The following is a 24,959-nucleotide window of genomic DNA, read 5'->3' on the forward strand; positions in this document are numbered from 1 at the left end:
GACATGACATTTTTCTCGTTTTGCTTTATTTCAGGAGATACGCCAGAAATCCACTATGTAAGTCAAATTACATCTTAATCCCCCTCATATGTAGTATTTACTCATATTCAAGCAATACACCCCTAAGTCAAGCATTTGAATAACCCAGTAGACAAGCATTTCGTGATACGTATCCTAATGTACACAAGTGCACATTTACTGATCAGTTAGACTTCTTATAAACTACATCTATACACTATCAAGAACGTTTAGGCGTGCATCTGCCTCTGAATGCATGTAAATACACAAACAGCTTTGCTGATGATCTTGTCTACATATACACACAGACACATTTAAATGAAAGAGCATGAAAAAATTTTATGCAGGTTCTGGGACCACTCATTATCTATCATTCAATCTAGTCCACCCAAGTGGACAGGAAAACAAGATGAGGAGAATTCCTTCTTTTTACCATCAAAGCAACAGTTCGAAACTTTCTTGAGATAAAAACTTCGCGAACTTCCGAATCAAAACCCACCAAAAAACAATAACTCAAACTGAAAAAAAACCCTTAAAAGACAAAATCACCTGTAACCACTTCAGACTTTTAGAATCAAAACCCATAAAACAAGAACGGAAGAGAACAAACCCATAAACAGAGAAATCACCTGATCAATTGGGAAAGGGAGAAGCGGGAGAACTAAAGAAGACGCCTGAATCTGAAACCGGCGACGTCTATTTGGGAATTTGAGTCGAATTTGGGAACTGAAAAACGGAGAAATGGAGGAGCGTGGATTACTAATATATAGTGGGTTGATTTCCGAGGAATTGAATGTTGATGGTTTGGGGATTATGGTAATCATAATGGCTATACCAATAATCTCTGCTGGATTTCTTGCCTTCTTGTGGTGTCAGGTGTGAGCATAATCACAATGGATGCTGGGCTGAGGTTCAAATTAAATGCAATTTAACCGTTACAAGTATGGAAATTAAATCTTTCATTTTAGTCCTCAATGTATATAGTTATTTCAGATTATCCCCTCAATTTCTTGGTTTTTGTCTACTCTATCTTATTGAACCTCTTAATTAATTTTTTTAATTAGATGGATTACAATTATATTATATTTTTAATTATTAATAATTAATATACATTATTAATTAATATTAAATATAAATATAATTAATAATAATAATTATTATTATTATTATTATATTATAACATATGAATAATTATATAAAAATAGATTAATAACGGGTGCTGGAACTAAAAAACCCTATTTGAAGAATTAATTGTTTGGATACTCAAGATTAATAATCTTTCTTAGGAACAACTCTATAATATAGATAGGAGTTAGCTCTGTTTGGCATCTATACCTCGATTCTTCAAACAGTATGGGAACCTTTCAACTCGTCACGTTCGTCCACTTAGATTTTTATGGCACCTCCTCTACCTTAATATAAGCTGGGAGCAATTTTGAAAAGCGAAAAACCTCACAAATCAATGAAAATCAAACTCATATCCTTCTAATCATGCATCATCAATTAAGCTATGCCTACTTAACTAAAAGTCCTTTTTCTTCATTAAAACTTCTTTATATTATTTATGTTTTTTCTCAAAAATACACAAAATTCATAGCCTCAAGCCCACAAGTATTCTCTAATCACAAAACAGCCCCAGAAATCTTACAGACTAAGGCACATTATACTCAAAACCCCAATTCCCAATTCCGACAACAAACTGCAGCAGCAGATCAAGAAACAGAGAGAGAAGGGAAATTTGCGAGATTTGGATAGAGAGAAAATGGATGGGCCACCGGAGAATGATGTGTGTTCCATATGCCATGCCAATTTTCATATTCCTTGCCAAGCCAATTGCAGTCATTGGTTCTGCGGTGCGTCCTTCTTTTACACACGCGCAACACTATTGTTATGCGGATTCCAAGCTTTTGTATAGTTTAGATTAAAATCAGGGACCCTTCGTTTTTGGAAAGAAATTGTCATACGGGATGGGAGATTGATTGTGATTGGATTGACCAGAGCTCTTCACTGAAATGATTTGAGCTTTTCACATGTTAAGATACTGCGCCGTTTATTTTGCAGATGCTGGATAAATTGAAGTTTTATTTCACAGTTATCTTGTTCAAAGAATTCCAAGTGCGATAACTGATGAGTGAGAAGTTTTCTGTTTCAATATTAGGATTAGGGCCTGTGAGCGCATTTTGAAAAGAACTGCATTCTTACTGTCTGATGATTTTATGTAAGCTTCAACGACCCGGCCCCAGTCCCTTGTTGGCCCCAAAGTCTATCACCATATTCATATGAGCATAAGATGATATGGCAGTATAAGTTTGTCTGAAATAGATCACATGACATGGGTTATATTTTCCCCCATTCAACTAAAATGCAGTGTTGTAATACCTGATGGGCTGTTTATTTCAGGTAGTTGTATCCTACAAGTTTGGGAACACGGAGCTGCTCTTCACCCATGTAAATGCCCCTTATGCAGACGTGAGATTACCTTGTTGGTTCCTAGTGAGGCTTCATCTAGGCGGCGCCATATGTCTGATGTTTCTGAGATTTTGCAGAGGATCGAAAGATATAACCGTCTATATGGTGAACGCTCGAATGGTCTAATGCAGGTTATCAAGTAATACATACCTTGTTATTTGCTCCTTAGCTATGTTGTGGGTTGGCTATTTTGCTGATAGCAGCTATATCTTTTTCTGTTTGCTATTATGTTGGAGTTCATCTCTTCATGAATTACTTTATGCATTCTGTATATCTGCTCCTGAAAGTAGTCATCTTTTCTTATTATAGTTAACCATCCAAAAAGTAACTAGGTTAATATCTGATTTCTTTTTGCTTCGGTATTAAAGAAAAAAACATGGTTATTTTTTAGAGCAGCGTAATTACTATTGCCAGATACTATGAAATCCGAAAGAGATACTGCTTTTTCACGTGCGCTTTGTCCTTAGGGCATGTATGTTACATATACGGATCCTTTTTTGTCGCAGAGAATGCAAGACCTTCCCTTTCTTCTCAAGAGATTGTTACGGGATGTGATGGATCCTCAAAGATCACTCCCGTTTGTTATAAGGGCACGCGTCTATCTGGCAGTTAAGTTTGTCACTCCCTTTATACAACCATTACAGAATATGATCTGATGCTTCTCATTTTTAACTGCTATGCTTTTATATGGCTGCAATTTATTATGTTCGCTACTTACCATTTTAGTTTTTAAGGACTTTTTGGGTCGTTATCACTTATTTTGTATTGATGATATTGCTATATTCATTTATTATATAAAGAAATCTGTTGGCTAAATAACTTGGCCAGTTAAGCTTTGTAAGGGAGTAGTACTCCTTTTTTTTACAGCTTTTTAGAAATGATAGGGATTCTGTAGTCCCCGTTGTAAATTTGCTCGCTTTCTGATTTTAATAAAGAAGGGTTGGGGACTCCAAAAAGCTCCCCCATCCCCGGGTGGTTTAATTGAAAAAAAAAACTTGGCCAGTTAAGCTTGTTTGAAATTCATTGTGCGTGCACTAGACTAAGGCCACAAAGTCTGGATATTGAGCCTATAAAGATGTCTCTTCGTCAATTACAATTTCTCAAATAATGTTGAACAATAGAATGTAGGTTAACTGGGAGTCTGGGACTAACTCTTGTCAGCTCATTGTTAATGACCTTTAATTTTTGCATCGCACGATCCACTAGAGAACATTCAACTATTTTATTGCAACAACTACTTAAAGACCAATACAATTATAGTCGAGGAACTGTATACGTCTTGCTTCACTTATTTGACCTGATATTAGGCGAACATGCCAAGTCATTTGCTGTTGGAGTTCTGCAGTTCTTTTCGGTTGTGCAAACCATATTTACTGACTTTACTTCACATGGATATTGAATTTCCTTTTTTACCTGATGCAGATGCTTGTTAGTGCTATATATGTCATTAGCCCAGTGGACATCATTCCCGAAGGTACTATATTATTAGGGCTCCAACATTCTTAATTATTTGGTTTGGGTTCTCAGTAAAGCTTGCAATTTCCCTGTCGCAGCACTGTTAGGCATATTTGGTCTCTTGGATGATCTGATTATTGTGTTCATATGTTTCCTGCACGTTGCTGCCCTTTATCGAGCTGTTCTTGTAGCCCGCCATGGAGGTGCTTAAGATTGAGATGGATGCTTCAAAGCAACTGGAGCGGAAAAGAGAAGGCCTTCTATGCTCTGCTGTCAAGATTTGTACTATCCCCGCCTACTGGATTCTCAGACTGAACTGGAGTCCCACTGGGAAATTGTTTTCATTCATTTTCTTGAGTTTCTTTTACCTAGTGTATGGAAATTTGTAAACTAGACGTACTCTTTACGGATACACATGATCAAGTAAGTAATACCTTTGATGTTGAGGAGTTATTCAACTTCTTGTCTAGGTATGGCAAACCAAACAAATCCGTATACTAGCAGATAAGTGGAGATAGAAATACTTTGCATTAAATCATTCTCATTCTATTTCAAATTTTCAATTCTATATGGGGAAATGTACAAGGAATTCCTTGGTGTTCTTCAAAATATTTTAATGTGTATCCTAAGGAAGCTGTATCACATATACTTCTTGACTACCATACAACATAGTGACATATACTAGAGTTTCAAGAACAGAATCTGAGAGTTCAGATGTGCTCCAATAAATGCCATGCTGTCTCATACTCTAATGCTCATGTATCAGAAAAATTGTAATGAGGTCGACTCAAAGTTCTGTATGGACAAGATATTCTCTGCTGCTTTTGGTGACCTCGGCTTCTTTTGCCTGTGAGATCGTCAAATCCTTATCAGACGACGACAAACATTCTGCCGAAGGATGAACATATCCAAAATAGAAGCCTGAAGCAGAGTTGCAGTAGGTCTCTACAGTGCCATCTTTGCTCTGTATGTCGATATTGTCGAGAATGATGTCTGTGCAGGGAACTGTGTCACTGCATGCAAATTTGATGGCCTTTTGGCTTCTAGAAGTCCCACTTATGTTCAGGTACATGATTTGGCTTATTGCAACGGCTGAAGTCTAAGATATTGAGGTGAAAAAACAAGCTTCAATATTATGTATTGGTAAAAGCGAGCATCAAGTTAGACGAAGTTGCTTATTTCTTCCTTCAAAATGACAGGCAGATAGCGGAATAAAATATTCACCTAGATATATTAAGAGTTAGGGGTTAATTACACATAAACCCCCTTTAAAAATGCTAAATTATATTTTCCTCCTAAAAAGTTTTGAAGTTATCTCGTATCCTTCCGTTAGGATTTGGATAGAAAATATTGATGAAAGGAAAGAAAAATATATAAATTTTTAATTTTGTCCATCATTTAATATTCTTGTATATTTTTGTACTTATATATATATGAAGTGGGGTTAATATATTAAATTATGGGTAAATTGAAAATTTATGCAATTTTTTTGGCTGACGTTAGTATTTTTCGTCCAAATCCTAGCAAAAGAGAGTCAAGTGTAAATAATGAATTTTTGGAGGAAAAATAAGTGTAATTATAAAATTTCTTTAGGCGAAACTGTAATTTCACATTTTTATAGGGAGTGTAAATGTAATTATAAGAGTTAATGATAAGTTGCAGCACATGCTATACCTGATTTTTACAATTCTTTGGTGAATCACAATAGAATTGGTCGATGATAATGGGATTGGAGACGTCCTCCATCCTCACATTTTGATAGCGCACCGATCTTACATAACCGGAACCTCCCTACAAACCAAAAATCTTTATCAAGAAATAGGATGGAGATCTCCGATGTTAAAAAGACCTTGCTCATGTTTCTGACTGAAGATTCTGAACATGAATATACGAGTCGGTTAAAATTTAAGATTAAATTGCAAAAGGTGCAAAGTTTGTCAAAGTTAGCATATTAGTATGTTTCTTGTTTGAACAGGGGATGTTATTCACTCTTCTGCTCAACCTTGTACTGCTCTTTTTGCATACTGTAATAAGATTGTTCAGTGATGCTCATAATTCTTGTCTTCTGTAAATCAAGAGCTTCGGACTTTACCTGCCAAGTCTTGATCCTAAGGCCATTTGTTGTGCCTCGAAGGAAAGCAGTATCCAGGTCAATCATCTCAACTATACCTGTGGAGTTTTTCTTCCCAAGACTGCCTATGCTGCAGCATAATAATCAGAAGAAACAACAACGCGCTGTCAGATATATCTGATATAAATCTTGAAATATCTAGTATTACTCTTTCTAATTATATGAAGCAGACGTAAAAGAAAATGTTTTGATTTTTCACCTGATTCCATGACCAGGCCCACAATATATATTGTTCATCTTGATAGTTGAGCTACCGTTGACAATCGAGATACAATCATCACCTACAGCCATAGATGCAAAATGGTAATGCTCACTGTTATATCAGAAACCAAGACAAGATGGCCATTTAACGCGAACCTGTTCCAATTTTGCAGTTTTGAAGAACTACATTCGTTGATTCAGTAATATGAATTCCATCAGTATTGGGACTGTCCCCGGGAGCTGAAACTTTTACACCAGTCACGCGAACTGAATCAGAACGGGTAATCACAAAGTGCATTTGTTGGCTGTTTTGAATTGTGAGGCCTTTCACTCTTACAGCTGAGCTAGAACTTATAGTTAAAGCCTGCATCAGGTAACATTTTCATTAACCAGATCTGGTGTTAACATATGTAGTTTCATACAACTGATGCAGTAGAACCTCACCGTTGGTGCTTCTTTGCATGGCTGAGGGAGACGGAGAGGAAAGAAAAAAACAGTACTTGTTAATAATGCAACACAACTTCTAAAACTATGAAAACATGATTTTATTCAAGATTTACATTGGACTTGTTCCTTTTGCAAGAAGCTGCCCACCATTTGCTTCCTGAGCCATCAATAACCCCGTTTCCTTGGAAAACAGCCCTGTTTAAATTGTAAAAACCAAGCCAAATTCGTGGGTTCTTGGGATCCCAATTTTTGGGATCATCCGGCGCTACAATAGTTCCATCAATCTGCACATCAAGTTCACTGATCACTGAGGTTGATGAAAAGATTTACTCCGACTTAGTATTCGGGTCAAAATATAGCACTTATGTTATAGAGGAAAAGAAAGGATATCTGTCTTTGTGTGTGTCAGACATCTACTAGATTTCAGTGTACACATTTAACAAATCAATATAAATACCTGGACTATAATCTTGTCAGCACAAGGCCCTTTAAATCTTGTAGCATTTACTAGGTACCTACGTTCTTCAGGGACCAATAGAACTGATTTTCGTGTGGAACAAGCTTCTTTCCATGCATTTACAAAGGCCTGAAATTAATACATGTACAGACTTTCAGAAAAGAAAAGGTAAAATCTTCTCCTCCAAATATTCGGACAGGGAGTGTTCCACTACAACTTTTTTTTACCTGAGTATCATCAGACACTCCATCTCCAACTGCACCAAATGCATCCACATTTACAAGAACCTTGTTCCCACGACCACTTTTCCAGTACGGTGAGTCTAAGAGCTCAAATTCATCGTAATCTCCTTCTTGTTTGTCCGAATCCTCGACAGTTGATAAAATATCAAACCTGTCAGGATAAGCTTCATCTGCACTCCTAGGGGGTACCACTAGCAACATAAGAAAGCAAAGAAATGTTAACTTGCTCATGATTCTACGATACCGTGTATTTGCTTCTTTAATGCTAGATTAAAGGTTTTTGGATACATAAATCAGGAGAAAGACAATGGGTTATTAATATATAAGTACGGATTTGTGGGTGTTATTTGGCTTGGCTTGAAAGGACATGAAGGTATTAACTCTCTGCATATACGCCCACACTTGAAGGGTAAGATTTTGAAACTCTGAATGACTTTGCTTTACTCTTCAAACTAGCGGCCCACAATAGACATTCCCTTATTAGTCAAAACTGATTTGATGAAGACAACAGAAGAAACGGGAAAGAGACAAAGTAGTTCTTAAGGATAGGAAATACGAATTACATTAAGATTATGAGATTAGATGGTTAATTGGAGTTGGTAATGATGGTTTTTCTTGTTCAAGCAGTTAATGATGAGCTCTTTCGTTATTTTGTGCTTTATGTAACATCTGGTTCTTGTAATGTTTTACGTAAAAGAAACAATGATGTCCATGATATCATGTACTGCCTAGTTTTTCTTGATGGTATTGGGAGAGTGGTATAAGAAAGTATCATTAACTATGATGAATCCTAAGACTGAAAGTTCATGACGATTGTCGAAATCAGTGCAAATGTGAAAAGATGTACGATACTGTCCACAAAAGAGCATGAGCATGCTAATTGATAGAACATGCACAACCCATGTACCGAAAGTCTTTCCGTGTGTGAGCTTGTGTTTTAAATTGATACAAATACAATTACATACGCATGTTTTACAGACTTCTAAAGTTTGCAATCTTGCAGTTTTAAGCGATTTCATATATACAATGATGTTACGGGAATTCAAAGCGTAATCAATCTAAAGCTTGCAGCCAATAAACATTCAAATTAATATTTCAATGATGATATTTATGTTGCTACAACTACAATTCGATGATGTTTACAGTATCATCGAATGCGGCCAATCAGTAGACCTTATGTTCTGGGAACATTCAGTAACCAGTAGATGATAGGCCAACTAAGGATATACAATGAAGAAAATCTTTGTAGAAACCATTGTTGCTGTCAATGAAAAGCATACCATCTTTATGAGAAAATAGCAACAGCATGGCAGATAGAAAATGATGCACCAATACTTTCCATGAGAAAATACTCTAGGATTTCCTACTTGCTCTCTCTAGTTTCTCGTGGAAGTTGATATCGTCTTATGCGAGATAATATCACACATTGCCTTTTCTATTATAAATATAAGATTTTGCAAAGTAGAGGTAGGTGATGAATGCAGCTGTACTAAGCCCCGCCAGAAGCCAATAGAAGTAATCTAGATGTGCCCGATTCAAGTTGTTGGAGAACCAACTGTCCTGACCCTGCCCACCTGTGGCTTTCTCAATGACAGAGATGAGAAAACTGCTTATGAAACTCCCAACCCCAAATATGCTGAGATATAGAGCAAGACCTATACTTCTCAATTCACTCGGGACCTGGTCATAGAAAAATTCTTGAAGACCAACCATTGTGAACACATCAGAAACTCCAAAAAGCAAGTATTGGGGTGTCAGCCACCACACACTCATTGGCACTGTCGCCTTTGGCATGTCCACCAGCCCATATTGAATAGCTGTTTGAAGACGTTTCCTCTCAACTAGAGCTGCAATTACCATGGAAAGCAAAGATAGAAATATTCCAGTACCAATCCGCTGAAGCATTGAGATGCCAGATGGTTTCCCAGATATGGCTCTGGCTATTGGAACCAAAATCCGGTCATAGACAGGAATAAAGATGACAATGGATAAACTGATGACAGATTGGAGTGAAGCAGCTGGTATTTGAAACGTTGGGGTGATGTAACGGTCCATTGTAACTCCTTGCTTGGTGAATAAAGTGGATGATTGTGAATATACTACTGCATAAATCAAACATGTAGCCCATATTGGAACAAGCCTAAGAATTGCCTTAGCCTCTTCAATGTCAGTGATGCTACAGACTTTCCCATCTAGTTTTGAACCATTAGGTGCAACTAATGCTTTATTAAGAAACCTATCATCAAGACAGAACTGAAGTTAATCCCCCAATTATAATAACAGAAGCAAAGATGTACATATAGAATCATGGCAAGCTTCTTATTGTTCTCTCAGTTTCAAGAAGGTGAAAGGTAATTAATTATGTGACTGCAATCAGATATCAGTAAAAAGAAAATTTTGATTCAGACAGAAAGAATGGCCCAAGAAAAAGAAAATCTCACTCAACAACTTTTAGATAATCTGTTTCTTTGGGCAGGTAATGTAATTCATGAAATTTTAGATCTTAAATGCCATATCTTGACAGAGACAGCACCTCAGTTGACTTACTCATATTGCTGAAAGCCTTCATAAGGCAGAATTCCCTGATTTTCTGCTTCCATGGATATAACTGAAGTGGTGGTCTGCCAATTTCTAGCTGCTCTGACAAATACTTGAGAAATCCTGAGAAATGGGTTCCTCTCATCACTTTGTAGGCGAAACCGATACGTATAGCTTCCAAGCAAAAACAGAATCAGGGCAAGACACATGACAATGCAGGGGATTCCAAAGCCAAGGCCCCAACTCAAGTTGTCCTGGATGTAGTTTAAAACAGACAGAGCTACCACAACACCAGCACAGAAGGAAAAGTACCACCAGTTAAAGAATGAGCTTTTAGCTTTACACTCTTCTGGATCCTGCTCATCAAACTGGTCAGCTCCAAAAGCTTGGACACAAGGTTTATGCCCGCCTTGTGCTAATGCTACTATATATAAGGAGAAGAAAAAGAGAACAATTTGCAGCTGTGGCGGCGAATCAGAAGAGTCGAAAGAGTAAATCAGAGCTGATAGAGACAAGCATCCAAGTCCCTGTAATCAATCACAATGTAAAAAGACCAAAATTGACCTGTTCTCACCCAAACAATGAACTTGTTCAAGATAACTAAGTCAAAAGTTCTTTTCTTCTCTTGTAACTTTTTTTCTTTTTCATGTTCCACTCGATCACAAAGTTGAGTTCTTTTATTGGATATCTAAAGGACTGAATTAGTTCCACTCCTACTTTTTCTATTTCAAAGTGGAGTCTTCACTAATTAGTCCACCTAACCTGGAAAATTTCAGAGAACAGACTATTTCAACCAGAAGTAGCTGCAAAAAGAAAACCTATGAATCTGGAGCAAAATGTTTACTTCCTATTTGGATTCAAATTCGCTCGTTAATGAAAAATAAAAAAAGAAGAATTCCATAAATATGAGAACATTATAAACCGTAGCTTCAATTTTTTCAGAAGAATCTACCACTGACCAAAATGTACAGGACAGAAGCAACAACAATCATCCGGTATCGACCGAAGAATGAGTCTGCCAAAAATCCACCCAACAGCGGCAAAAGCGACGCCGTCCCAGACCACACGTTGACATTCTCCGCCGCCGTGGCTGTGGACTGGCCCAAGGGTCCCGTCAAATAGCTTATCAAATTCGAACTTATTCCATAATAAGCAAACCTCTCCGCCACTTCAACGCCTAACAAGTACAAAAACCGCACAAGTGAAGGGAAAAGAAACATAAAATGGGTGAGAAACTCATAAACGCAGTTATTAGTTTACAAACAGTACCTATGATGAAAGAAGCTGATTTCCAGCCACCAGATTTGGATCTGGAAACGGGGCGGCCTTTGAAGTCAATGGAACCCTCGACTGTATCGTCCAGCAGCGGAGCTTCGGCGTCTGAAATGGCTGCTGCACCGAGGGCCATTGCTGCTGTCTCCGCCACAACAATTGCACCTGGCAACGATAACAAAGATTCATTTTTTCCGTTTTTTACCGTACCACCAGTTGCTACCGTAGGCCCATATCTTTTTAGTTTTGCAGTTATACCCCTGCAATACGTTTATTTCTAACTTTACACCTAAAACATAATTAAGAATTAGGGATTATTACAATGCCCTCCTCTAAATTTTAGTATTATCATACATAAACTCTTTGTCGTACTTCGAAAAATTAAATTTAGTTCCCTTATCTTTTGTTTTCGTCTACTAAAAAAATTCCTCCATCAGTAAAAAATCATAAAATTTGTCGATTTTAACAAATAAATTAAATAAAAATTCATATTTACTTTGAAATTACTTATGACTGACTTATTTCAAATCAAATAAATATTTTTATGGTCAAACTACTCTTATACATCTTCACACCATAATACATTTGAGAATGTATATTTTCACTCTTAAAAGAGTAGTTTAGTCAAGAAAATTTATTTAACATGTCATAAATAAGTAATAAGTCAATCGGATTAAATATAAATTTTCCATCAATTCTTTTTTTTGTTAATATCAACAAATTCAATCAATTTTAACTAACAGATGAATTTATTTTTAGATAGAAACAATATAAGAGGTATTATATATAATTTTTTAAATCATAAAAAATTTAAGCGTAATTACATCAAATTTTATTGATGAACGATGTAGTTATCCTTAAAAATTAGGAAAAATTACCCTCCCCTCCCCTGAGATTTTGTGTAATTACACTTAGGCCTCCTATAATTTGAGAAATTACATTTATCACCCATAAAGTTTGCTTTCATCTAACAAATGAGTCCCTCTGTTAGTCAAAACTTACTGAATTTGCTTATATTAATAAAAAAAATTTGGGAAAAAAACGTATATTAATCCCTGATTGACTTATTGCAGGTCGTATAAATCTTTTTACTATCAAATTACCCTCATACGCCTTTCACGCGTTAATGCATTTGATAAGGTATATTTTCACCTTTATAAGGGTAATTTATTTCGAAAAAAAAAATTGACCTGCAATAAGTCAGTAATGAGTCAATCGAGGGTAAATATCAATTCATTCACTTAGCTTGTTAATATCAGTAAATTCAATAAATTTTAACTAATGAATGGACTTATTTGCTAAATGAAATCAAACTTCATGAGTGATAAATATATTTTTTTAAATTATAAAGGTCTATGAGTAATTACGATATATCTAAAAAAAATAGAGTATAATTATCCCTAAAAATTAAGACCACAGCACAAGCCAATCACAAGTCCGCTGCAAGAAAAATACTGTTGGAAAAGAATCCAGAGGTGTAGAAAGGATTTTGAGGTGGAAATTAGAATCGTCGGCACTAATAAAGAAATGGACTATTCATATTCCGACTTATTAAATCTCGTGTTTCATGCTTTATTAGTCCAATGTCCATCACACGGTGGACAAAGTTTGCCTATGCATCAAACCATTTCATTTTACATTTTGAATTATTTTGACTATTGTAAAATGATAATTTGCTTTTATTTATACTTAGTGTATACAAACATGGAATTCATTCACAAGTATACCAAAAAAATAAAAACGCAGTTTAGAATTTTTTATAATGGCCTTATATACTAGACTAGAGGATCATATTATTTTATATTTTGATTGTACAATACTCTTAAAATCAATGGTTTATAATGATTGCCATTATCTTGAACTAGTTGGTTTAGGAAACGGAAGTTTTTTTTTCGATAAATGTAAAATTTCTTTAAACAAAAAAAAATAAAATACAAGAGTATAGTACAATTATGAATCATTACGAAGTTTTACCCCCAATAAACCAAAGGATCCACCATAAGCAATATATACCACATGAACTAACAGAAAAATGATAGTTCAACACTAATAATCCGTTGTCTAACATCATAAAGAATAGTATTAGAAAGTGCATAGCGGGCACATTCTCAAATCGACACTGATTGTGCTCCATCCAAATGTGATAACCAAAGAAGCAAGTAATGCTCTGTAGACCGCATTAATAACATGTTTCCCTTTCCACCTCGACGAAGCCCATGTAATATCTGTAGAACAAGAACGATTAGGCTAAGTAACCCGCACATAATACTGATCAACCAAGCAGTGCTGGGAATAGCGACATCGGAAGAATAGGTGGCTGTGCGTTTTCAGATTCATCATCACACAAGATACATGAGGTGCCCAAGTGAGAAAGCCAGGGTTGTCCAATGTGGACAGCCTGTCGAGGATAGCCAACCAAAGCACAAAAATGTGTTTGAGAATTTTGAAGTGTCCCAAAAATAGTGAAAACCATCATACCCTGGGCCTTGGTGGGGATAAAATACGAACCAGTGAAGCTACAGTCGACAGCCTGCACCAGCACGCCATAAAATTTGATGTGAGCCACCATGCACGACTGGTAGCTAATGTAGAATTTCCACGCCCCTCCTGAAGGAAAGTTATAAATACCTCAATCTTTAATTGTGGTGTATGAAAATATTGTTTACATAATTATGAACTGATTTTATAATCTAATCAAAATTAGTGAAATAGGCATTGAAGGGATTGCAATTAGAATACATCTAATGCACATTGACTTTGGTTGTACTTGCAGGAATCGAAGATAAAGCAAACAATGACCACTTGATGACGATCATGTAAAAGATTTGATCTCCAACTTAGATTATATACCCATTACTTACATAAAATTTATTTATATATATATATATATATTTGGTAAAAGACTAAAAGAGAGAAAGAGATGCAACACTTTAAATTTGGAGTTCTTATAGTGTTATTCCCATTACCAATCAGAAAACAAAAGGAAACGGAAGTACTTGTGTAGTTCATAAAAGATGAAAAATCAATATCAGTAGATTGAGTTTGTGTTAAATTCTAATTCCAACTGAGGTTGATTAAATTTAAATTAATTATATAAAAAATATAATATATGTACTATATAAATAGATTAATATAAAACACTCATCGAATTATTAATTTAATAGGATCAAAATTTATACGCAATTGCACTGCTTTTCCCAACCCAAAAGGGCAAAGTAAAGAAGCCGTCTCTCTCTCTCATTCAGCATCAATTCTGCTCGCAATCGCACGTTCTCTTTTCTCCCAAGTAACGAAAACAACACCGAAAAAACAATAGAAAAAGGAATCCCCTGATGTGATGTGGGACTCCCAGTGGTGGTGTTCTTTCGTCCCCAAAACACTCCAAAAACAGTCCCACCACCCGCTTCTCGTAACACAGGCCCCGAACGACGCCGTATGCTCCAACTGTGTTTCCATCTCCGCCATCGCCAGGATGCTGACTTCTTGGCTCAATCGCCGTCGGATGAGATACTTGTTTCTGATCCTATGCAGCCCTTTTCTTCTCCCTTTGTTCTGCGCCTCCTGCCCCTTCATCTGCGTATGCTACTTGATGTGCCGGAAACGGCGGAAGGCGGATGCTGGCCGCGGAGAATCGCGGAGCGATCACGGGGAGGTTGGAGACGAAGTAGGATTGCTGCAGAGGTACCTGGAAGATCAGCTGTTGCTTGTGGTTGGATCTGTGTACGAGTGCGGGGACGGTGATGAGAATGACGGGGCCGATGTGGAATATTTTGATAGTCCGAGGCCTCTTCTGCAATAACGCAAAATTGACAATTGATATACTACCGTCTCCTCTCCTTTTTATTTATTTCTTCTTCTTCTTTTATTATTATTATTTTTTTCTTTTTTTAGTTTTTCTTGTGAGTGTATACATGTTAAAAAGTCAACTCAACAACAGAAATTTCTGACTTTGCAGTACATACTTGTCTTTCTATCTCCTTTACGAAAACCCGTTGATGCAAAAATACAAATCTAAATATTATGATTTATGAACTAAAAAAATAATGTAACTTTCAAATTAATTTTAGGCTAAAATATAGAACTAAAGATGTAATTTACATACTCCATTCAACTATTTAATGGAATTTTTTTGTGAATTATTCTTACAACATTCAAGTAAATATATGATTATTGTATAATTTGAATAATGTAGTAAAAATGTGATAGCAGTTGAAACAGAATTTTTATTATTTGAAAAACGATCGAAACTAGTTTACTGCAATCTCAACACGACTCCTTATGTCCCTTTTCCAAATGAAAACAACGGATATTTATACTAATTCATATGTGTTATTTATCACTAGTTGATTTGGCACGTTGTTCCTATATGCATATAATAGATAATATATTATATCTTAAAATATATTATGAATTTAAAAATATATATTAAAATAAATGCATCACATTTAAAAAAAAAGAAAAAAAAATAAAACTAGAGATATTATGGACATAACATAAAATTGATACAAGTGACGTTTATGAGAGGATAAGAACTTCTCTTATATAATATAGATAAATAATGTGAAAAGTACAATTTTATCCTTTAACTACCAAAATGTAAGGACATCCTTATTCCACAAGTGAGATGTGTTTCAATTTTTTTTGTCTTGGGTGAATTTTTCCTCCACTTTATCATATATTCTTTTAGGCGTCTTCGTTCTTTAGACTTTAACTATGAGGTGAATATGACAAGACATGCTTTCATGTTATCTCGATTTTGTATTATAAACTTAAATTCAATATCTATAAATTATCTTTATAATTCTCACCTGCATCTAAAAATATTCAATTCAAATATATTATAAAAGTATCACAACATTAAAAATAGTGAATAAAAATAAAAACAAAAACAAATGGTAGATTTGTATCCCATGCTTAGGTCCTTAATTATGAAGACGTTCTGCCTAAAGGGCCCTTCTATTCTGATTATGGGAGTAAAGAAAAAAAGAAATATTGATAGTCAATGGTGTTGCTTCAAGTTGTGATTCATACACGTGACTGAAATAGAAGTGGTGTACTCAAATTTAATTTTTTTGACAAATTCATATCACTATATTGTATAAAAACAATTTTGAATGAAAAAAATAAGTAAAAAGATTAATTTCAATGTAAGAGTACCAAATGTATTCTGTAGTTTCTTTTTTTTTTTTTAAATAATACATTAATATAATTAAAAATAATAATAAATTATATTAATTAAATTTATATAATTAAATTATAATATTTTTCATAAAATAAAATAAAATAAATATATACATATTCAATGGGAGGTTTAATAAAATTGTTGGTAAAGAATTACGGGACAGGGAAATAGGAAGGAAGGGAATAATTAGAATTATTATAAGCGTAGCCTACTGACTCTCACACGCACACACAGTCACACTCGGTCTCGGTGTGAGCCATAAACCCACATTTCCACCTTTTCTTTCATATTGTCTTGTAGTTTCTGACAATTCTCCTCGGATCCAAAATCTTCCAACGATCGAATGAAGACGTGAGAGTCTGAGACGAGGGGAGCGCCGGAGAGTCCATTTCTCTTGAGATCTGAATTACAGTTGAAGGAATCAAGAGACACAAAGAAGAATTTCCCTTTTTTTCTTTTCTTCTTGACATTTTCATTCTTGTGGGATTTCTTGATTCAGATCCGAGGACCTCATTCCATTCAGAACGATGCGGTCCGCTGTCCGATTTGTGTGCATCTTCATTTTCTTCTTCTTGTTCCTCGTCTCCTCCACTTTTGGCAAGGTGATTAAATTGCTGATTTGCCCTAGTTAAGTTGTTCAAGTTACCTATTCGTTTCTCGACTGATCGTAGATCTTGTTTAGAATATATATTTCCTTAGGTTATAAATTGTACTCAATTTGATTTGACGCCGTTACTGCACATTTAGTTTTCTTCTCTTCTCTTTAACTTATTACGGATGTTGGTTTATCTTTTTTCTTCTTTATTTTATGTAATCAGTCATGTGCCTAGCAAGAGAAGGTATCTGGTTTGTGATAGCCTTAAGGAAATGACTAATGGAGGAGGCGATGAGGATAAATTTCTTTTGTTTATTTTTTTATATTTGGAACTTGTATCAAATGGCATAAAGTTGCGTGAAAAGTTCTATTGGATTCTGTTGATGTTTTATCCATTTGAAGGGTTATCGAGTGTACTTCACCTTGAATTGTAGTATTTTATATTCATATTGGGATTCATGAAAGGGAGTTATCACTGCACTTGTCTTTTCTTTTTTTAGTTTGTACAATCTGTTTGTATGCATGAAATTCCTTATTCCATTCTTTTTATAAATTGTTTCGTGTATTTATTGTTTATGCTTCAAACGGAAAATTTACTTACGATTCCTGCAGTGCACATTTTCAAGATTAATGCTTTGAATGGTTACCATGGATTCAAGAAATTTTGGTTTCTCAATTGTCTAGTGAAGAGAGTGCCCTTTGTGTTTCTCCTTTTAATTCACTTCGCTGATATGTTTTTGTTGATCCGTAGTATCAAGACGATGAGTCGGTTACTTTATGGGTAAACAAGGTTGGCCCATATAACAATCCCCAAGAAACCTACAACTATTACAGCCTCCCATTTTGCCACCCACCTGGCAGTCCAGCTCACAAGTGGGGTGGCCTTGGTGAGGTTCTTGGAGGGAATGAGCTTATTGACAGCCAACTCGAAATAAAATTTAAGAGTAATATCCCGATACTATACTTTGGTCATATTTTTTCGATTGCTTACAACTTTGCCCTCAGATGTGGTTCATCTTTTTCAGGAGATGTGGAGAGGACTACAATCTGTGAAATTGAACTGGAAGCAGCGAAGGTTAAACAGTTTAAGGATGCAATTGACAATTCATACTGGTTTGAATTTTTTATGGGTATGTTTTAGCATTATCGTTGCTGTTGTATTACTGCACAGTAACTGTATTACACCTTTTGAAATATATTCTGGTTCTTCTCTAACTTCTGTTCTGTTTCTGTGTACTTGTGGCTCACTTCTGATCAGATGATTTGCCATTGTGGGGTATGTGTATATATCTATATATATGTTCTTATTAGTTTAATACACTGTTGGACTGAGTTAAAACTTTGATTTTATTGCCAATTCTTTTCTGAAGGTTTTGTTGGTGAGGTGCTTCCTGATAGAGCCAATGATAATAAGCATGTACTTTGGACACACAAGAATCTTGTCATTAACTACAATGGGAACCAAGTGGGTTTCAGAGTAGATAGATATTTTTCTGTACATTGTCTTATTCCTTAAGACGATCTTCATTTTTGAATCGAAGAAATTGACTTGCAGATTATTCATGTAAATCTTACTCAAGAAAATCCTAAGACACTTGAAGAAGGGCGAGTGTTGGATATGACTTACTCTGTCAAATGGGTTCCAACTAACATTACGTTTGCACGCCGTTTCGATGTTTATCTGGACTACCCCTTTTTTGAGCACCAGGTACACTTAGTTAACAGTTCGAAGTCATCCTGTGTGTGAATATGTACAGTTGTTCCTATCCATTAGTCGTGTTGGGAGATTGTTGGATACCTTACGCGTATTAGTCCATATATTCTGAAGATTTTTCTCCTAAGGTGCTGCCCTTTTCTCTTTTTCTTTTTTTTTGGGGGTGTGAGGGAAGGGGTGTTATTGAAAAGGTTACTGTTATGTAGTAGTTGGGAGAAAGCTTTTAGTACTGCCATGTCTCCCAGCCATCAGCTCATCAATGAGTTGTCATTTTGCAGATTCACTGGTTCTCTGTCTTTAATTCTTTCATGATGGTAATCTTCCTTACTGGTTTGGTGTCTATGATATTAATGCGCACCCTCCGCAATGACTATGCTAAATATGCCCGAGAAGATGATGATCTGGAGACTCTGGTAATATTTTCTAAATCTTTTCTTATCTTTCTATAAAAACAACAATAGAGTAACAATTTGTACTAGTTTAGCTTCAACTTATTCAACACATGATTGACATGGATTCTGTATTAATCAAAAGCCTCTTAACTGGTTGAACGAATTGAAAGAACAAATGCCTTTTGGAAGCTTGCTTATTTTGAGCTTTTCATATTTAGGAACGGGATGTGAATGAAGAATCTGGTTGGAAACTTGTCCATGGTGATGTGTTCCGGCCCTCTCAAAATCTGGCTCTACTTTCGGCTGTTGTTGGAACTGGTGCTCAGCTAGCAACACTTGTTCTGCTTGTCATCATTTTAGCAATTGTCGGAATGTTGTACATAGGGTATGCCAGAACCACCTATCTCTCACGTCATTTTAGCAGTGTGACAGTGAAACAGACAAGTGCCTTACGTAGCTCATTAAGTCCTAATTATACTTGGAACGGACTTGAGATTAAAATTTTTTTTATCGACCACAAGAAATGAGTTTGCTTAATAGTCAATGTGATGTTAAAAAAGCTCTCAACATTAGGATCTGATTCTGGTTTTATGATAGTTCCTAAGATGTCAAATGCAGTCTTACAAGCTCAGCTTGTTGCAGTATCCTACATGATCAAACCTCAATTTATTTCACTGACCTTGGATTCACTGCCCCTCACCTATGAAGCTCCTTTTGCAAGATGAAATAAATAGGAAAATTGAACAAAATGAAGTAAAAAAACCTTGACTTCTGTTTATTTGATGCAGCGACATTTTCTTGGTGTTCTATTTTTCATTTGATATTAGGAAACCTTTTGGTATTTTATCGAGATTTTTGCATTATATAGTTCCTTTGATGTATTCAAAGACCTTTATTTCCCGGGGCATGGTTTTCTTGTCCAATTTTGTAACTAGATCCTGTTTAATGAATTAGTCTGTTTGCAAATCTTTAATGCCCTTTAGCAACCCTCCAATAGACGTCCGTTGTTTCACTGTTTTTTGGAATTAACTATCTCAATTATAATACTGTCACAGAAGGGGTACGGCATCATTTGTTGAGTTCTGATGCTGCCGAAGGGTATACTTCCTCTTTATAATATTTGTTTTTCTCAGTTGTTGTAATTTACCTGCTGCAATGTTATGTGACTCAGGAGAGGAGCAATTGTCACAACCTTCATTGTCTGTTATGCTTTTACATCATTTATAGCTGGTTATGTGAGTGGTGGCATGTATTCCCGGAACGGGGGTATGTTTTCATTTGAACCCCTACTAAAATAACTGTATTCCGTTGCGTTTTCTTTGAAAAAGCTTTTTGACAGCAATCCTAGTGCATAACGGATTATTATATTCTGTTATCTTCTGTTAGGTAAATCGTGGATAAAGTCAATGATCCTCACAGCATCACTTTTCCCTTTCATGTGCTTTGGTATTGGCTTCATCTTAAATACGATTGCCATATTTTATGGTTCTCTGGCTGCCATTCCCTTTGGTACGATGGTGGTTGTTTTTATCATATGGGCTTTTATATCTTTTCCACTGGCACTTCTTGGAACTGTTGTTGGAAGAAACTGGAGTGGTGCACCAAACAATCCTTGCCGAGTGAAGACCATCCCTCGTCCAATTCCCGAGAAGAAATGGTATCTCACACCTTCTGTTATCTCTCTAATGGGAGGTCTGCTTCCTTTTGGAAGCATTTTTATCGAAATGTATTTTGTCTTCACTTCCTTCTGGAATTACAAGGTAATTTCTCAATTCTTTTTATGTTTTTAGGTGAACTCTTTCTTTGATGATTGAGAAATTTGACCATGAGGTGTAGCTAGATGTTTTATCTGCTGGGCTTTCTCGTTGGCTATGTTTTAGATCCTGTTTTGTCATGGCTTGAAATTTTCTCCCTTTTGGATTGTGCCAGGTCTATTGCTGAATTCAATTTTGAACAATTTGATGTGTTTTGCAAATTTTGAGAATTGCTAGAAAGAGAACATAAAAAAAAAATTTGCATATAGAAATGACTGAGGCAATCTCATAAAATTATTCTTCGATTGAGTTTTTGGTCTGGTATACTTTCTCTTCCTACATCTTTTATCTATGTTCCATGTGAATAAATATTTTGGGAGACCAACTTCTATTCTTATTTAGAGACTCTATTACACTTTAGTTTCTATCTCCGTCTCTGGCCCTTCCTCCTGTCCATTCTTGCTGCTTATCATCCTTATTAATTTTTGCTGTTGACAGGTTTACTATGTGTACGGCTTCATGCTACTTGTGTTTGTGATTCTAATCATTGTCACCGTTTGTGTCACAATTGTGGGGACATATTTCTTGCTGAATGCTGAGAACTATCACTGGCAATGGACTTCATTCTTCTCTGCTGCCTCCACTGCTCTTTATGTCTACCTCTATTCCATATATTACTATCATGTCAAGACTAAGATGTCAGGCTTTTTCCAAACCAGCTTTTACTTTGGATACACTTTGATGTTCTGTCTTGGTTTGGGAATACTATGTGGTAAGTTTGTGAGTCCATTTTCTCCACATTCTTCATATAGTCATACAAGAGGCATTTGTCTATTTGGAAAGTCATCTTTGCTCATCTTTCACAAATTTCAGGTGCTGTTGGGTACCTGGGCTCGAACTTGTTTGTCAGGAGAATTTACAGAAACATCAAATGTGACTGAGTTCCAGAAGATACGAGGTGCTTTGATTTGGTTTTGAATGAAGTAATGCCAATCTGGAGGGAAGGAACAACCAGCTCTTGAGCCTCCAAAAGTACAGGATCTCTTTGCGGCCATGGCATGAGAGATGTTGAAACTTGGCTGGAGGTTTGGAATGTGAACCAGGATACTCCACTTACCTTTACTCCTGTTTACATCTGCTCAAGAACATGCTGAGAAATCTTTGTAGCCTGTAAATTTTGTTGCATAGGTATTTGTTACCTCACTTTGTTTCATTCATATAGGACCTGGCAATAGTTGATTTTTCTTCTGAAATTCTGAACAATTTTCTGCAAGAGTGCCGAAAAATCTGTCTAGTATCCGTTTCAATTTTTTCCCATGAATTAAATGATCTTTAGACCAAAGATACTGCTCTATTCCAACTTCTTGGTGCACTTTTAACTTCTGCCTCCAACCTGCATGGTTACCTCTCCCGCGCTTGTGTTAAGTTGATAAGAAGGATAAAAATCATGCATTCGAACTTTGAGATTTGTCCTTGAATTGATACATGGAATGCGAAAGAATTATTATACTATTATTTGTAAGAGTGATTTATAGTGGACTTGGATTTACTCATGCGGAATGGACGAGGGTTTGCAGTGCAGGCGGAATGGACAAAAATAGCAGCCGACTGTACTCCTACACTACTGATACTTTACAGTTGCTTCCAGTGATATTTTCACTCTCCAAGAACTTTGGCCATCTCATTTTGTTCGTTTTAGCCGACGGTTGCAATTTTGAAACAGCAACCAACATAAATCTGTAAAATGATGACATAGGTCGAAGATCACTACAAGTATTGTTCGAGCCTTGCAAGGGTGGGTAGATAGTATGTTAACAGTCTTAGGTTGTTCCTGCTTCAGAAAATTGACATTCCGTCTCATATTACACCATCTACAAAATCAACACCAGCACAACCCCATGAGCCATATCAGCAATTCAATATGATTGCCACAACCACACTACATTTTCATAAACAGAGAGAGGCAACACGCAAGACTTCGCTAGGCACCATCAACAAGCAGTGTGCAGATGCTGGCCTAGCTGAGCTAGGTGCCAAGTGAGCGACGTGAGAGTCAAAACATTGAGGAAGGATGAGTAAGAATTCAGCCTTTCCAGGGTTGCAGTTAACCGGATGATTTGAGCCTTTGCTAACGCTGCGTCCGGATTTTCCTTTGTAGTCGTCCCACCTGTTGTAACTCTACCTGCTGCTGCAGCAGTTGAATCTGAATCCGCCACTCTGCCAGTTGGCTCGGTTGCCTGGCCTTCTTTTCCGCTGCCTTCTTCCTTCTCCTTCTTCATTCTTTCAAGCATTACCTAAAAGCCAGTATAGTAACACCAACAGATGCAATCAGTCTACGCGTAAATATGTTCAATTGTCCCCAACAAGAACAATTGTATATAATACTTTTCTTCTAAGAAGATATGAAGTTACAGCTTTGATCATTTTGCCAACTCTATAACAAGGCACAGCATGAGAAGATCTCTTACTATGATGGATCAAAGTACCTGGCTATAAGCGGAAAATTTCCAAGTTTGAAACATAAACCTCAATCAATGATTGAAGAAAAGACAGAATTTACAACGTTGCAAACCTTGGATGCGCGAGGCTCCATGAACAGCAGATTCACCAAGATCATCGCAAGCGACGCCATAATGTTGAAGCCTTGGAACATCCCCCCACTGACTGGGACAAAACCTTTCCTCTGGCTCAGACTCATCATCAAGTGTCCGAACAACGCCATTCCCACACTATAAGCCATGGCCTTAAAATACACAGGATAAATCTTGCTTTGCACCATTGCAAACTGCTGCCTAGGTAATGCCCCTGCCAAAACGTGACTCGATGCGAAAGTAATCCACACGCACATCCCATAAGCAGCTGCGAATCCCATTAAATGCAAAATACCCATGAATGACGCAACCCTCTCCGGTGGCAGCATGTAGTTGAAAACATCGACTGCAACTTCACGAGCATTCCGCAGAATTTCACTCAGTTCCTTCTGCCTTTCCTTTTTCACGCGAATAGTTTCTCTTGCTCTACCAGAGGCATTTTCCATCCATTCTTCTGCCTTCTCTGACACCATTTCTTTAGCACCCTCCATCTTTCTTGATGTCTCTCTCTCTGTATCTTCTTTAACTTTCTTGGCAGCGTCGACCGCATCATAAACGTGTCGTTTCACCTTCTCCGCCTGCTCTTTCACCCCTCTGGCTTTTTGAGCAGCTTCCTGCTTTGCTTTGCTTGAAATCTCACTTGCAGAATCCTTCACATTTGCCTTCGCTTCTTGGATTTTATCAGAAACCTTGTGGGCTGCATGAGTAGCAGTATCTTTAACTTTGCCAACGGCCTCACTCACAGCCTCCTTCGCCCCTTCCTTCGAGGAATAAACCTTATCCGCCGCCTCGTGACCCGTTTCAGCCACCGCCTCCTTCGTTTTCCCCACAGCACCTGCAATTATACGCTTACACTTGCCGTAGGCATCACACACAAGCTCTCCAGGGCTAAACCTGTGATGAATTTCTTCTTCTTGATTTCCTACTTTCCCCACATCAGGGACAACAGAAGAGGAAACCTCTTTTATCTTCTCCTTTGCATCCTCCATTTTTTCAGACAATTTATCCTTCGCATTTGCAGCAAACCCGGTTTCAGCAAATTTATGGGATATCAGGGATTCCTGCGGTGAGATCAAAACCTTTGTGTTTCCATCATCTTTTTCATACTCAACCACAACTACCCTGTGCCCTTCTTTCACTATAACATCTTCTTTGGAAACCTGCTTTTCTGGGCTTGGATTGAAAAACCCTGCAGTTACAAGCGATGTCAAGACAAGACCTAAAGCCAAAGCATTCATCATCGTTGTCTTTGTCTTTCTCTTCAGCTTCTGTTACAAAAACCAGTAATGGATCTGCGATTCTTGAATTGGTAAGAACAGTTTGCATGCAAAATTGCCAAAATCTTGGGAGTTGGTTTGAGGAGCTCAATGGGGTTTCACAAGTAGCCACGTGGTATGATGCTTTGGACATGCTATACGTGGCTTGCCGCATGTTCTTGCAGAATTACACGTGGCAGTTTATGGTTTTAGGATTATCTGATTGCCGGCTGAATTGGAGTAAA

The 24,959-nt window shown here is 36.7% G+C and overlaps 7 protein-coding genes across 7 annotated transcripts in view; 3 read left to right on the forward strand and 4 right to left on the reverse strand.

The window, feature by feature from the left end:
• LOC105175466 overlaps positions 1-912 on the reverse strand; it is an 11,544-nt gene extending 10,632 nt beyond the window's left edge. Inside the window, exon 1 of the mRNA XM_011097916.2 lies at positions 648-912. Coding sequence (XP_011096218.1) covers positions 648-842 — 195 coding nt within the window. The 5' untranslated portion in view covers positions 843-912. The remainder of the gene's footprint in view (positions 1-647) is intronic.
• On the forward strand, positions 1,672-4,512 carry LOC105175477 (E3 ubiquitin-protein ligase RNF170). The gene is made up of 5 exons (XM_011097927.2): positions 1,672-1,871; positions 2,419-2,618; positions 2,994-3,095; positions 3,910-3,961; positions 4,041-4,512. Exons 1-5 carry the CDS (start codon positions 1,781-1,783, stop codon positions 4,151-4,153), a joined length of 558 nt encoding a protein of 185 aa, XP_011096229.1. The 5' UTR covers positions 1,672-1,780; the 3' UTR covers positions 4,154-4,512.
• LOC105175487 (probable polygalacturonase At1g80170) lies at positions 4,464-7,857 on the reverse strand. The gene is made up of 9 exons (XM_011097938.2): positions 7,406-7,857; positions 7,179-7,307; positions 6,835-7,005; positions 6,719-6,739; positions 6,431-6,638; positions 6,273-6,354; positions 6,035-6,143; positions 5,617-5,733; positions 4,464-5,041 (listed from the first exon to the last, which is right to left on the reverse strand). The coding sequence occupies exons 1-9, from the start codon at positions 7,649-7,651 to the stop codon at positions 4,730-4,732; spliced, it is 1,395 nt and encodes a 464-aa protein (XP_011096240.1). The 5' UTR covers positions 7,652-7,857; the 3' UTR covers positions 4,464-4,729.
• LOC105175495 (protein NRT1/ PTR FAMILY 5.10) lies at positions 8,486-11,419 on the reverse strand. Its single transcript, XM_011097950.2, has 4 exons — positions 11,228-11,419; positions 10,918-11,135; positions 9,968-10,485; positions 8,486-9,656 (listed from the first exon to the last, which is right to left on the reverse strand). Exons 1-4 carry the CDS (start codon positions 11,364-11,366, stop codon positions 8,840-8,842), a joined length of 1,692 nt encoding a protein of 563 aa, XP_011096252.1. The 5' UTR covers positions 11,367-11,419; the 3' UTR covers positions 8,486-8,839.
• On the forward strand, positions 14,379-15,205 carry LOC105175505. The gene has a single exon (XM_011097960.2). The coding sequence runs from the start codon at positions 14,568-14,570 to the stop codon at positions 15,027-15,029; it is 462 nt and encodes a 153-aa protein (XP_011096262.1). The 5' UTR covers positions 14,379-14,567; the 3' UTR covers positions 15,030-15,205.
• Positions 16,639-22,227, forward strand: LOC105175515 (transmembrane 9 superfamily member 1). Its single transcript, XM_011097972.2, has 12 exons — positions 16,639-17,014; positions 17,759-17,951; positions 18,033-18,137; positions 18,266-18,283; positions 18,378-18,472; positions 18,563-18,715; positions 19,000-19,134; positions 19,332-19,498; positions 20,285-20,379; positions 20,500-20,873; positions 21,366-21,639; positions 21,741-22,227. The coding sequence occupies exons 1-12, from the start codon at positions 16,940-16,942 to the stop codon at positions 21,806-21,808; spliced, it is 1,752 nt and encodes a 583-aa protein (XP_011096274.1). The 5' UTR covers positions 16,639-16,939; the 3' UTR covers positions 21,809-22,227.
• Positions 22,670-24,826, reverse strand: LOC105175521. The gene is made up of 2 exons (XM_011097986.2): positions 23,440-24,826; positions 22,670-23,161 (listed from the first exon to the last, which is right to left on the reverse strand). Exons 1-2 carry the CDS (start codon positions 24,697-24,699, stop codon positions 22,859-22,861), a joined length of 1,563 nt encoding a protein of 520 aa, XP_011096288.1. The 5' UTR covers positions 24,700-24,826; the 3' UTR covers positions 22,670-22,858.

This window comes from Sesamum indicum, linkage group LG2, assembly GCF_000512975.1.
Source record: "Sesamum indicum cultivar Zhongzhi No. 13 linkage group LG2, S_indicum_v1.0, whole genome shotgun sequence".
In the NCBI taxonomy this organism is placed as follows: domain Eukaryota; kingdom Viridiplantae; phylum Streptophyta; class Magnoliopsida; order Lamiales; family Pedaliaceae; genus Sesamum; species Sesamum indicum.

Bases quoted from the DNA above. Each gene is read 5' to 3' on its own strand.
- LOC105175477 (XM_011097927.2), top strand. From the start codon at position 1,781: ATGGATGGGCCACCGGAGAATGATGTGTGTTCCATATGCCATGCCAAT. The intron at 3,096-3,909 runs GTTAAGTTTGTC...TACCTGATGCAG, and splicing joins GGGCACGCGTCTATCTGGCA to ATGCTTGTTAGTGCTATATA. The intron at 3,962-4,040 runs GTACTATATTAT...TCCCTGTCGCAG, and splicing joins AGTGGACATCATTCCCGAAG to CACTGTTAGGCATATTTGGT.
- LOC105175487 (XM_011097938.2), bottom strand. From the start codon at position 7,651: ATGAGCAAGTTAACATTTCTTTGCTTTCTTATGTTGCTAGTGGTACCC. The intron at 6,740-6,834 runs GTAAATCTTGAA...CGTCTCCCTCAG, and splicing joins GCAAAAGGAACAAGTCCAAT to CCATGCAAAGAAGCACCAAC. The intron at 5,734-6,034 runs GTAAAGTCCGAA...TTTGGTTTGTAG, and splicing joins TTAGGATCAAGACTTGGCAG to GGAGGTTCCGGTTATGTAAG.
- LOC105175495 (XM_011097950.2), bottom strand. From the start codon at position 11,366: ATGGCCCTCGGTGCAGCAGCCATTTCAGACGCCGAAGCTCCGCTGCTG. The intron at 11,136-11,227 runs GTACTGTTTGTA...TGTACTTGTTAG, and splicing joins ATCAGCTTCTTTCATCATAG to GCGTTGAAGTGGCGGAGAGG. The intron at 10,486-10,917 runs GTCAGTGGTAGA...GATTGATTACAG, and splicing joins CTTCTGTCCTGTACATTTTG to GGACTTGGATGCTTGTCTCT.
- LOC105175505 (XM_011097960.2), top strand. From the start codon at position 14,568: ATGTGGGACTCCCAGTGGTGGTGTTCTTTCGTCCCCAAAACACTCCAA.
- LOC105175515 (XM_011097972.2), top strand. From the start codon at position 16,940: ATGCGGTCCGCTGTCCGATTTGTGTGCATCTTCATTTTCTTCTTCTTG. The intron at 18,473-18,562 runs GTGGGTTTCAGA...ATTGACTTGCAG, and splicing joins TTAACTACAATGGGAACCAA to ATTATTCATGTAAATCTTAC. The intron at 18,716-18,999 runs GTACACTTAGTT...GTCATTTTGCAG, and splicing joins ACCCCTTTTTTGAGCACCAG to ATTCACTGGTTCTCTGTCTT.
- LOC105175521 (XM_011097986.2), bottom strand. From the start codon at position 24,699: ATGATGAATGCTTTGGCTTTAGGTCTTGTCTTGACATCGCTTGTAACT. The intron at 23,162-23,439 runs GTTTGCAACGTT...ACTGGCTTTTAG, and splicing joins TGGAGCCTCGCGCATCCAAG to GTAATGCTTGAAAGAATGAA.